Source organism: Panthera pardus, unplaced genomic scaffold (assembly GCF_024362965.1).
Source record: "Panthera pardus isolate Hobbes unplaced genomic scaffold, ASM2436296v1 HiC_scaffold_24, whole genome shotgun sequence".
In the NCBI taxonomy this organism is placed as follows: domain Eukaryota; kingdom Metazoa; phylum Chordata; class Mammalia; order Carnivora; family Felidae; genus Panthera; species Panthera pardus.
Window position 1 is genome coordinate 75,291,113 of NW_026526810.1, and position 13,270 is coordinate 75,304,382.

General features: G+C 38.1%; 1 protein-coding gene across 9 annotated transcripts in view; it reads left to right on the forward strand.

The window, feature by feature from the left end:
* NPAS3 (neuronal PAS domain protein 3) overlaps nt 1–13,270 on the forward strand; it is an 857,733-nt gene that overhangs the window by 409,952 nt on the left and 434,511 nt on the right. For 7 of the 9 annotated variants that reach the window (XM_053889336.1, XM_053889339.1, XM_053889341.1 and 4 more), the window contains one exon: nt 3,361–3,443. In XM_053889336.1, the coding sequence (XP_053745311.1) occupies nt 3,361–3,443 (83 nt within the window). The remainder of the gene's footprint in view (nt 1–3,360; nt 3,444–13,270) is intronic. The other 2 variants (XM_053889337.1, XM_053889340.1) reach the window with 1 other exon arrangement.

Consider the following 13,270-nt stretch of genomic DNA (forward strand, 5'->3'; position numbering starts at 1 on the left):
ATCAGATTTGAAGTTGAATTACTGTATTGCTGTTTTTTTTTTTTTCTTTCTTTCAACTGTTTGTATAAGCTGTTCAATTAACACAATTCTCACACTTCACTGTCAGTGAGTCAGGGACACATTAGTCACAGATAAGGGTTCCATGTTCCATTTGTTTAGCAATGTGTTGTTTTGTGTTTTTGTTCGGTTAATTTAATTAGTGCTCTTTAAATTTCAAAAGGTAATGTCTTTTATCTGAGGAAACAAATAAGTGAAATATGTCTGTAAATGAGAGGAAACAGTGACCCATTCATCAGTAAGTGTATGTTGCATCTAGACAACCACGTGGTTTTAGAAACTGTTAACTTCCAAACATCAAAAATCTGAAAGAGCCTCATACATAAGCAGTGTATTACTTTGCTGAAAATGATGGACTCACTGAGGAAACACCTCTTTAGTTTTTCTTAGGCATTAATGATACTCTGTTAGCGGAATGAGATGAACGTAGAGGAACAGAATAACTGCATCTGCATTGTTCCTGGGTTACCAGATTATTGTCTCCATTCTCCAAATGCGATAGGCTAAAAATACAAAACAAGAAGTGCGTATTTAACATCTATTCGTTACCAGTAATGCTGGAGTCAGAGCTGGGCTTCAACCGGGGGCATAATGGGCTCCTGTTTAACATATTTATGTTGGTTGTAAAATTAGGAACTGTCATTACAGCCCCACATCACCTGCATAAGTGCAAAACATATAAATCAAGAGAAGTTCCAGTGCCATAAAAATGCCATGGGATAGAATAGCATGAAACCACTTACAAGATACTTGTGTGTGATGCTAGCATGTACTGGGACGCACCCTTTCATTTCTAGAGGATCTGAGGAACAAAGAAGAATAACTATGCAGGTAGGGCTCATGGATGGAAGACCTGATGAAGACATGTGGGATCCCCAGACTGACTAATAATTTTTTTAATAAAATTCGTATTATTTATGCATTGGCAGCATTTACTGAGAGTAGAGCCTGAGCCCTATGTGAAGAAAAGGCAGGAAAAGAAAGGCCATCAATGGCCAGGCTTGAATAACCCCTGCAGCACTACACTAAAGTCAATGTTCCTATCATTCCAGGAGGCAGTTGGCCTGCCATCTGTTGTTACTGGAGCATGCCTCTTGGGCCTCCTAGTAAATAAACCTCTCCTTATATTTTCTGTGAAGCTTTAGGGTCCTCTGTAGGTTGGTGGCTGTTGTTCTCCTGGCCTTCTTCTGAATCCAGCTTTTTGGAGAACAGTCTATGTTCTCTCAAACCAGCCCGTTTCTTCTGCGAAGTGCAGTGGTTTATTTTGAACTTGATAATTGGGAGTCCTGAGATGCCCATAAATTATGAACTGTTATTAATAAGGAGCTTTCTGGATCCTAATTACTGCCTCAAAAAGAGAGTGGACACTTTTGAAGTTTTTCAACCCTCCTGCCTCCCAGAAGCTCCCCCCAACAATCTTAAAAAAAAAAAAAAAAAAAAGACTGCAGATTTTATTCATGTGGGATCATTCACACCAAGCTACCATAATGTGCAATTAACACTCTAGAAACTGAAAACAGTATTCAGCAAGACAGCTGCATTATCAAAAATGCCAAAGGAGTTTTGAAGGGAGTAATGTGCATGTTAGAATAGGAATTTAATCAGAAATGTGCCCATACACACACAGTCGTAGTGTCTTAAATATATCTGAATATTAAATTTTTAAAAATCCCAAGTCTATACTTATAGCAAAGATTAATGTTAGGATAGAAAACGGAGTTTTCTATTTTAAAATTATTGTGTGTTTTGCTTCTGAAGCAAATGAGGAAGTTGGAATAGAGATTTCTAAGATCCCTTCCAGCTGGAATATTCTTTGATAATAATCACTCTTCAATTATATTTTATAAATTTTCCCATTGAAAAAAAATGCCCCTTTTATTTCCTCTTGCCAGTCATAATGATACTTAACACCCATGCTATTTTCAAAGTGCCTTTCAGACACTGCAGACACTAACTCACAATTGCGGGGGTAAACTGCCTACTTCTGCACAGCACAATAATCATAAGTACATTTATATTATAATCCCTACTAAGCTATGGATCCAACTGACTGACTTAGTAACTGAAATGAAGCAGAATTATCCCGGCAGCATTTTGCTGGAATTTTCTTGTCAACTAGCTGAAAGTGTTCTTAGAAGTAAGAAGGTAGGGGTTTGGGTTTTGTTTTGTTTTGTTTTTTTTTCAATTCATAGCGTGTAGGTTTGAGGAAGGTAGAGGTTCATAATAACATTGTCAAGAAAAGCAAGAACACTTGAGAAATTGATCTGCTGGAAATAAGGGAGAGATCTAAATATATCCTTGACAAATTATGGTAAAGCAGAATTTTGTGTTTGAGAACTTATTTAAAAAAAAGAAGGAGGAGGAGGAGGAGGAGAAAGAGAAAAGAAAAAATACCCGGAACAGATTTGAAAGCAAATCATGACCTCATGCAAAAATATTAGTGAAGGAAAGACCCTTGATCCTGGATCTGAGAAATACCCTGCATTAAGCTCCCCTTTGTTGAGGATTGGTGGGGGCTCCTTGAGCGCAGGTGCCCACGGACAACACACAGTGGGCATTCAGGAAGGGAAGCACTGACTAGATGTTAGTAGGGGAACCGGAGTATTCAGATAAGAAAACGGTCACTGACCTGGTGAGGCACGCTGGAGGCAAGGGTCCGCCTGGGCTTCGTGTGGGTCCTGTAGGAATAGTTGCATGTGAGTGTTGGGTAAATATGAGATCCAGCCATCCTGAGACATTTAACGCTAGTGCAAACAGTCATTAATTGGAATCTCTTATCTGACATGTTGTGCTTATTAAATTGTAATAAAATTATTGCCCTAGAACGTGAAAAAATTTTCCTGTTTGCTTTTTCCTAGCCTAGACGATACGAAAAGTTTAGGTCTCTAGGGTGATGGCTCAGGGGGTGGGGGAGGCAGTACACGTATGCTTTAAAAATGACAATCCTTAGGTTTGGAGAAAAATAGTTTACCCATTTGTTTTAAAGGAATGTTGTAAACGTTCAGGTTTTTGCTCCAGTGTAGGAAAAACAGTCCAAAATGAAAATTTAAAAGAACAAAAGTCTGAATGTAGTTGGTTAGTGTTTGCAGAAATTAATATTCTGAGTTGAAAATTTAGCCTAGTCTCTGCTTTTGCTCAGCAACGCAGAATCGAAATGAACACGAGGCTAGGTTTCTTTCAGATGTTTCGTGTAATAACTAGATGAGTGATGTAATTAGAAATTAAAAGGTGCGATTCAGAGCTCCAACTTAACTTTTTTTCTTCTTTTTTCTTTCTTTTTCTTCTTCTTTGTTTTTTAATAAGTTATAGGTGCACAACGAAGGAGAAGCCCCAGTGCACTGGCCATTGAAGTATTTGAAGCACATTTGGGAAGCCACATTTTGCAGGTAACTAAAAGAGAAAGAAGCTTGCTTATATTTCACTAAGAAAAATCCATGTGTTTAGTCTTGATTTAAAATACATTTTTAGATATCAGCTGTGTATATGACTATTGTTTTATGTTGCAATTATGAAATTCTTATGAATTTATTTTTTTCTTTTTAGAAAGCCATCTCTTGAGAGAATATTAATGAGAAAGGGAGGGCAAGTATTATTTGTGCTGTAATAATTGAGATAAATTGCACTATTCGGTTGATGTGCAATGTATAGTAGCTGGCTGTTCCCAGAATGATTGTGTGTGTGCTGCATTTGTAAGTGGATATATGTGTGTGTCTTTGGAGCTATATATATTGTTTTTGGAAGAGCAAAATTTTGTTGTGACAGTAATGTGACATTTTTATGTGTTGCCAAATTTCAGTTGTTCTTTGCTTGAGTTTGTATTCATAAGCGCTTTCAATCCTCACGTTTGCCTCCCCAAATTATAAGCTTTCTCAGAATGAAATTTTAAGGTAGATTTCTAAGTAAAAGGAGACAAATAATAATAACTGATTTGGCCAATGAATTCCATGACAAGTAAATGCGAGGGTTACGAGGACAGAACTACAGTTATTTAGTCCTGGATAAGATGCATCCCAAGCTCAGCATCTCGCTTACTCCAAAACAATTTCCCCTTACGACGTTGCCGTGAGTTCAACACATCCAGGGATAATTGTTTTACAGTGTTTCTGCTACCAGGATAAATGTTGATATGGCCAAAGATTTTTTTTTTTTTAAACTATGTAAGATACATTTCTTATATAGGATTAGAAAAGCAGACATGTTTGGGTTATGTAGGCAGCTTATTTGAAAAAACTGGTTATGCTTTTCATTGGATCTAGCATATTGTTTCTGGGAGTATGTACCCAGGAAAACTGTGAGCATCAGATTCTCCCTGGTCAAATCTCAGTGGTTCTGTGAGCTGGCTCATTGGCTGGCAGCTTCAGAATCAACTGAGATACTTGTTTGAAGGACACATTCTTACTAAAGCAGAATCTTCAGGGTGAGGCCCAGAAGTTTATGATTTTTAACAGACTTTTGAGATAATTTTGATGTTTCATTAGGTCTGAGATGTCACAATTTACATTTGCACATTTAAGCCCTGAAAATCCTTACTTGGCTTATTTTTGTTTATTCTGACATTTCTCTGCTAATGTCTGTTAAGTTCCTATATAACTGATGTTTATTGAAGTACACTTTGGGATTTGTTATTCTATCATGCACACATTTGCAGTTCCTTTGTGGTAGATTGGTTTCAGGGATACAGAGAGGATATTTCTTCCTATGTCTTAAAATTTTTATTTCCTTTTTTCCTGTACATACTTTGTTCAGAATCTCCCTTGTAAGTTTTGTATGAGCCATGCTGTATACGTTGTTAGATTCTGATGTGATTCAGGATGACTTCAGTTTATATTCTGAAGCAATCAGTGCATAAGACTTAGTCACTGAAACAAATGGTCTAAACAGTAGCCCCAGATTATTATCCTCTGAATTCATTCTGAAATTTGAGTCCAAAGTCTTTAAGGAAGGGTGACTTGGGAGCTGCAAGAATTTAATATAAAATGCAAAACTTAGGAGTTTAATGTAAGCTTAATGTAAATAGGATATATAATGGTTATCCCAAATGTCAGTTCAACAGTTGGCGTCATTGAGAGAATAAGGGTTCTAGAATGAGGCTGCTAAGTTCTTTTGCTCTTAGGAGTGGTCACACCCAACTTAGACAACATGCTTTAAGAAAAATATAGACAACTGAGTGTCATTTGGAATAGAATAACCAGACTGGTGCATGAACTAGAAAATCATGTTACATGAGGAGTGGACAGAGAGTTTAGCGAAATTTAGTTTGGAAAAGACATGATTTAAAAGGGATATTAATGTCCTCTCTATTTGAAGATGTCATGTGAAAAAAGTATTAGCTATTCCGTGTGGCTTCAGAGTGCGGGGGAGAGATGGATGAAAAAAAATCACCTTTATTCAAGAAAACTAAATAGGGCTGTCCACATTTGGAATATGTTCAAAGTCTTTGGCTCCAAGGGGAAGCATAAGTATCCTGGTAGGGAGGCTTTCAAGAAATTCAGGCCCCCAAGCATGGTTGCAGTAGATAATTTTGAAATTGTCATAGAAACTAGAATTTCATATCATTTGATTCTAACACCAGTACTTAAGGAGTGGGAAAAGCTGTATGTATTCTTCTAAATGAAATATTAGAATTGTGGGTAAGAAGGGCTTGGAAAGTCATAGTAACAAGAAAAGCCTTCTCTAAGCTGTCTTAGTTTTCTTCCCTCCTTGCAGGAGACTGTTGAGCCCCTAGACCCTTGTCAGAACCACATTGAATAATATCCCACTGGGTCTGCAAGCATAAGATGGTTTCCTTATTTTCCTTCAGGAGGGTTCCTGGTGAAGTCTGGTTGATTCACCAGGAGGGTTCCTGGTGAAGTACTTCATGAGAACAGGGATGAATTCTTTCTTTGCTCTTTCCTCCCCTTCCTTCCCTAGCAAACATCTCATAAAAACCTATGTGGTCAAAAAGGTAGGCGTGGGAACCGTGGCATTTGGAAGGTGAGGTAGAAGTCAGTTCAGAATGCCAGAATGGGGCTCAGAAAATGCCTATGATTTCTCTGCACCAAGTGCCCAGGCTTCCCTGCTGCCTGTGTCCCCAGTGACATTTCATGGGATGGTGGGCTAAGGACACCTTTGTGTAGAGAGTTGGGGGTGAAGGATGAACATAGACTCATGAATTTTTGCTTCACCCGTCCTGCGGACTGCAATATGTGTTTTTGCTACGTATATCCTATTAGCCATTTTTCTCTAAGGAAAATATAAAAATGTTGTTGTGTCCTCTACACTTTGACTTCTTTCCTGCTGAGATGGGGGAACATTTAACTTAATGGTGTTTTATCAATATAAAATTAACTGCTGCAGTGTTATTTTCCACTTTAATGGTCTACTACTGGTGGGTGGAGGCAAGGCCATCGCCTAGGCTGTGCCCTGTGCGATTCTGGGGTGGCCATTCACATCATTCCCATGAAAGCTTCCATAATGACTCTGACCAGTACTACGGCCCCAATGAACCTGTAGCTGTTTCAGGCATGACTTTTAAGGCAGAGGGATCTTCTGCAGGAGAGTTGAGGGTTCAGGTGATGCCAGCCTTGCACATGCAGGACTGTGGAGTGTATGTATTGGGCCTGAGTCAAGTCATTTTAGTTCACTTTGTTCTTCTTTGACTTGTATTAATCAGATGAGGAGCAGAAGGGCAAGGGGTCAAGATTAGGAATTGTGCTTTTTGCACAAGCTAAGAAAAAAAATTCAAGAACTTCAGGTCATTATGTGGGATCTTTCCTGAATACAGTATATGTGACTAAGCACCCATTTGGTTCCTGCTTTAAAAGCTCTCTTAGGGCGTTGTTATTCCCACTTCATGATTTCCTTAATACCAAGAAATATGAGTGATATTTACTTTTACTTTCCCAATTTAGAGATCAGATAGAATATTCATATGTTCTTATCAGAGTTAATGAAACACAAAATAGTCACAAATATCATCTTCGTACCTCATAAAATTAACTAGTAGAATGACTTTCCCTTAGGTGCAGATTTATGAATGGAGTACTTTAATTATTTGCATGCCCTTAGCAGACGGTTTTGAGGTTTTTTTTCTTTCTGTAAATAATGCTTACATAATTGTTAGTTAAAATTGCAGTATTGTTTTTGCATATTCCGTAGTCATGCTGCTTTACTCACCTCACAGGTGTTAAAACAATCACATCAAACCTTGTATATGGAAGATTTTAAGGTTCATGTTTGTATTCACTATTAGCACATTATGGTGAACCACAGAGAGAGACATATATGTTATATTACATTGGGCAATACAGATCACTGCTACCAGCTATTACATACTATAAGTATATATAAGTGAGCGAAAAGTGGTTTTTAGCCCTAACTAGTTGTAGATACTACAATAAAATTTTGTGAGCTAGATGAATACAATCCTAATAAGTACCCACATGTTTTATTATTGAAGCTGTCTTGGGAGAATAAAAAGAATATTCTTTAAGAAATGCCCTAAGGAGAGATAATGGTGGAAGCATGATATCTGTGTGTCACTTTGCGCTTGGCCGTGTTCCATGAACCCTCCCATATCTGTGTCATTGACCCTGCAATATTTATGGACATGAAGAAATTTTGCATTGCTCTTAAAACATTCAAGCCACAAGCTACCAGAGGATCCTGTGGACAGGTCTCCTGAGAGAGACCAAGGGAGAACCATCAAAAACATTGTAGGATTATAACACCTGAGTTTTCTGACTGCTGGTGGATCAGAAAAGGCTGGACAGAATGGTCGCATGACTGCCTGTCTTCCCCAGAAAAACTAGGGGAGTGTTTTTGGAAGGCTCATTTGTTGGTAGAACAACCTTCTTGTAGAAGAAGACCATAAATCTGGCCATTACCTTAGCAGAGCAGTTGAATTAAGGTATGTATTTACCTAAAATGGTGGGAAGGAAGGGAACTCAAATGTAGCTATTTTTCTCTTTGATAGGCAAAGCAGTCATAGATTTATGTGGGTGAGATGGATGGCACCAGATACCTCAATAAAATGTCAGATTTTAATCATGATGGTTTTCTTTCTCTCAACATCTCATCCATAGTATACAGAGTAGAGTCATATCTCAAGTAAAAGAGGAGGCTAGGTTTTTTAAAAAGCTGTTTGGGATCAAATTTGGGGGAAAAAATCAAATCAAGATTTACATTGAAATGTCCATGTTTCCATTATTCATCACATTGTGAAGACTGGTTAGGGACGTATCCTGGAGTCCTGTCTAGTTTGTCTGTATACTATTTTGGTCCTGCAGCATTATTGTTAGAAGAAAACATCTAAGTTGCCTGCCAGAAATATTTAAAAATTTATAGCTGGTGTAGTAAGGAAAACAAAATGAACAGTATCTTGTGACATTTTATATCTTTGTTATTATCCAAGTATTCTAGGCGCAGTCCTGCTCCCATCTCTAGGCCTGGTTCAGTGGTAGAAGACTAAGAAAACGATTCTTTAGAGATGAGCTGTATAGGCAGAGGAAGCTACCTAGAACAACGTCGAGGTTGGAGGTAGAGAATGCCAAATGTATTCGTATCAAACATCTCCTTGAATCTCATTGGGCAAGAGACTATGACAAGGTTGAGTAGTACGATTCGAACATCTGGACAAAGCGAAGTGAATAATTCCTAAAACAGCTCCAAAGCTGACGCCTGCAAAGATCCAAATTATTTTATTTAAGCTTCTGCCTAGCCAGGCCAACATTCATTTTACATTTGATGGCACTGTTTTTAAAACATCTATGAAAGAGAATGATAATGTTCAAGTCTGTTTTCCATTTTATTGATGAATTGGAATTTCACCCTTATTTATTATTTTCTTGAAACTTACAAAAGAAATGATTATCTCTAAGAAGTTGCATATTCTTACTCCTGGTGGTCATTGTTGGCAAAGTGACATCCTGCTGGATATCAGTGCTAAAATAAAATACAAGAACTTCAAATAATAGAGGTATTCTTTAGCCGTGATAGAAGGAGGAGAGAAAGGTGAGAGACCCTTTGGTCTCCCTGTGATCCGGAATGGTAAGAAAATGTAAAACTAAATATAGAAAAAGAGAAAGTTAGTGAATATATTTGCATATGCAAATTAGCTTAATTGATACTGCTTGCCTCTACAGGGATTTTTCATTACAAACTGGAGTGCTACATTGTTCAGCTCATATTGAGTAATTTAGTAACTAATGAGACCAGTTTGCACTAATTTGCATATGATAAATGAGCTTAATTGCAGTAAATAACTTGGAGGCATAATTACTTAATTTTCCTGTGTTGCACGGCTTTTAAGTTCACTTGTATGAACAACTCAAGATAATTTTGCATATTTAAATTAGTTGCTTTTAAATTTTCTTGAACAAAAAAAAAAAGGAACACACCTTATCAATTGAGCTGTAAAACAATTGCAAGTAAGGTTTACAGTGTTTTTATTTAAAAAGAAAAGAAAGAGAAGTAGAAATTTCTTAACTCTATTGTTCACCTGTCTCCCTTCCTTACCTCATATAAGGTATCAGCATTGATAGGAAAATGTTTTTAATGTTGGAAGCTAATTCACAGCTTCTATTAGAAACTGACCTGAGTTTAAACTGAAAAACGTAGATGAGTGACTCATAACTTTTGAAAGAGGGTTTATAAAAGAGATGTGTATGTCCTTTATCTAATTTGACAAATGAATGTTAGAGGAGTCATGTGGGTCTCCTACCGGCAATGTACACGTCCTTGAAGATGCTGGGCCATGATGAAGCAGGCATTGCTCTGCATTTCACATGTATTTTCTATCTGGATTAATGTTTTATACTTAGGAAATTGGTTTCATTAGGAATCTCAGTGTGGTTTGCCAAGGATTAGCTCACTGGTCTTCACATTAACCAAAGAATGTATATTTTATCAAAATCCCCATTCACAAAATTGAAAAACTAAAGCATGTGGAAGTTGATGGCCAAACCATTATTTCACAGTACTGTATTGCCTGAGCATTGCATTTTAAGGGAAAAAGTATGATTTACTCTTCAAAATTAACAAGTCATATAAAATCACATTCATGATTGAGTGTAAGAAAATATTTTATGCTTGTGAAAGTTTAAAACCTGTCCTTAAAAAAAAATCCTTGCTGCCTTAACTCATGTCTGTGTGTGTGTGTGTGTGTGTGTGTGTGTGCGCGCGCGCACGTGTGGTATGTATTACACCACACACACAAATGTATACACATATGAAACATACATATGAAACATTAAGGCTCTTGATTTGCCATACTTTGGAAAAATAAGTCATGAAACTTTGCTCTAAAAAGGTCAAATCCCGGGGCGCCTGGGTGGCTCAGTCGGTTAAGCTTCCGACTTCGGCTCAGGTCATGATCTCACGGTCCGTGAGTTCGAGCCCCACGTTGGGCTCTGTGCTGACAGCTCAGAGCCTGGAGCCTGCTTCGGATTCTGTGTCTCCCTCTCTCTGACCCTCCCCTGTTCATGCTCTGTCTCTCCCTGTCTCAAAAATAAATAAAAACGTTAAAAAAATTTTTTTAAAGATAAAAAAATAAAAAGGTCAAATCCCATTAAATGTAGTATAAGTTTCCCATATCCTTCAGAGGTGGGCCAGAACAAGTGGTAATAGTAGAATATTCTAAGTGTAAAATTTCAATCTTTCCTATAATAAATGCTCAAGAAATAACTGTTGAGTAAATGAAAGAAAAAAAAAAAGTCTTAGCAAAATCAGAGTTAACCCCAGAGTTAGGGCTTCATCTCACCTCTCTGTTTCCAGGTCGGTTTGTATCCATTTCCTCTAGATGCGGGACAGAGTATGGAAGATTCTTTTATTGCATGGATTTGGGCATCCAGCTAACTTGAGTTCACATCCCAATTTCATCACTTAGTAATTGTGTAGACCTAGAACCGTCTCTTGCCCTCTCTATGCCTCAATTTCCTCATCTTGAAAATGGAGAAAATCATAAATAGTAGCCAACGGCAGGCATGTTGTGAGGATTGAATGAGATAGTACAGTTAAAAGTGCTTAATCCAGAAACCTGATATATAGAATGTGTTGAAGTGTCTGCTAATATTTGTCTGTATGTTGGGTAGTCCAGAATCATGCCCAAGACTTTGAGGAAAAATGTTAATACTTATCAGTATCATTACGAATACAGGAATACAGAAGCATTATTAATATAATCCTCTCAGGTTAAAAGCAAGTTAAGTATTTTTATTGAACACAATGTCAATTATCTGTTTACATAAATGGTGTTTATATTTGGTAGTGTAAGCTAGTTAATGGTAAAAATTCTAAATTTGGTAGTAAGAAGATATTTTCACCTTGAGAATGAAAATCATTCTCTGAACAACCAAAGGAGTTGTCAGAATAATCTCATTAGCAACCTAGAAGGAACTAGAAAAAGTAGAGTTTATAAAAGGACTCCAGAATCAACATTTCCTTTAGGCCAAAATGGGATATGCCATTATTCTTCTCATCATACTGTACAGTCACCTTGATTTGCTTAGAAAAGTGGAAATAAGCCAGTTGCAAGTCCCGAAAAACCAGAAGGTAAAAGCAATCATCATCCATTGCTACCAAATTGTGTGGAGGAGACCTTGAAGTGCACATATGATTCTCCTCATACATGTTGCACAAAATCTATTACCTGCAATGCCAGAATGGGCATCTTTCCACATCAAGAGCCGAAGGAAGAACTTCGCAGGATTTTTATCATGGCACGCGTACCTATAAGACAGGTACATACATATACCTTCAGGTTTTCAGATACCTTGCTAACTTTGATTTGCAAAATAGACAAAAGGCATCGTTCACCGAGAAGTAGTATGAGAGGTGTGGGGAAGGGGAGAGGTTTGAGGTAACTTACTAAGGAGGGAAGATGTGGGTTTTTGCTACATGACTAGAACTAGTGCTAACAGTGAGGGATTTCTGATCACAAAATTACCTGAGGGGGGCCAGAATCTAGGAAAATGAGACAATGAATCTCAATACTGATTCTAGGCTTCAGTAAATATTTATGGGGTGCCTTATTTGCATCAGAGAGTGGAGAAAACGCTGAGATACAAATATGAGTCATGGTTTTGTCTCCCAGCATTCCCAGTAAAAGTTGAGAAGACCAGTAACAAAACAGACCAACACAGTTTGGTACAATGTAGACTAGAGGCTTTTGAATCAGTTATACCTGGGTTTGGATTCAAACCCCTGATCTTGATTGTGTAGATCCGGGCAATTTATTTACACTCTCGAAGCCTCATTTTTCTCACCCCCAAATGAAGACGGCAGTGATTTTTACCTCCTAGACTGCTGTAAGAATTACATGAGATACTATACACAGCACCTGGTGCATGATGACTACTTAACAGAAGTTGGCCCAGTTGGGCTTCATCCTGAAGCAACAGGTGGGAATCTGATTCTCCAGCTTGGAGCTGGTCAACCAGCACTTCTTGGGCCTACAAACTTACAGTTACACGGCTCGCCACCCTCACTCACCACACACATCCACTTTTAAGTCTGATGTTCACGTGGGTGTCTGTGGGAGCCTTTGAGGGTCCTGGCCTCGCTAGAATATAGGAGTTCAGTAGCATGGTCACGTATGTTCGAGGTCAGGGAGGAAGAAAAAGAGCAGCAATGTTGTGGTTGCACAGCTTCTGCTCAGTGTGTGCTGACAGGAAGATTGCTTCGAAGGTATGGAAACATATCTTTCTTTCTGGGCTCTAAGGGTTGCTGTGTTATTTGGAGATTAAAGTGGAGCAAAAGGATAATTGTGCTTTCAATTTTCAAAGTGGACAGAGGTCTTAGCACATCTTAGGGTTATGTGTCAAATATCAATATGAATAATTTCCCGATGCATGTAGACACCTACAAATCTGGGTCATATTACAGTGCCCTTTTAGGCTTTAGAGTAGGCCTTGGTGGTAGTAAACATTATATGCTTGTTACCAGCATCAGCTGTGGATGACAGGAGACAGTGATACCAGCTGATTATCATTTACTATGGAACCAAATCACAGTCAATATCGCCAGACCTGCTTTCTCAGCTGAGTATCCAGAATTTCACAAGCCTTTTGGACCCTATGAGCTTTTGGGTTTGAGGAAAGCTTTGCAGGGGTGGATTGGGGAGCAGTGATATGCTTTGTTTCCCAAACTAAGCTGATCTCAGACACTTGTGAGCATCCGGGAACACTAGGCTTCTACAAAACACTTGGGGAAAGTCTGGCTCAGAAGAATTGAATCG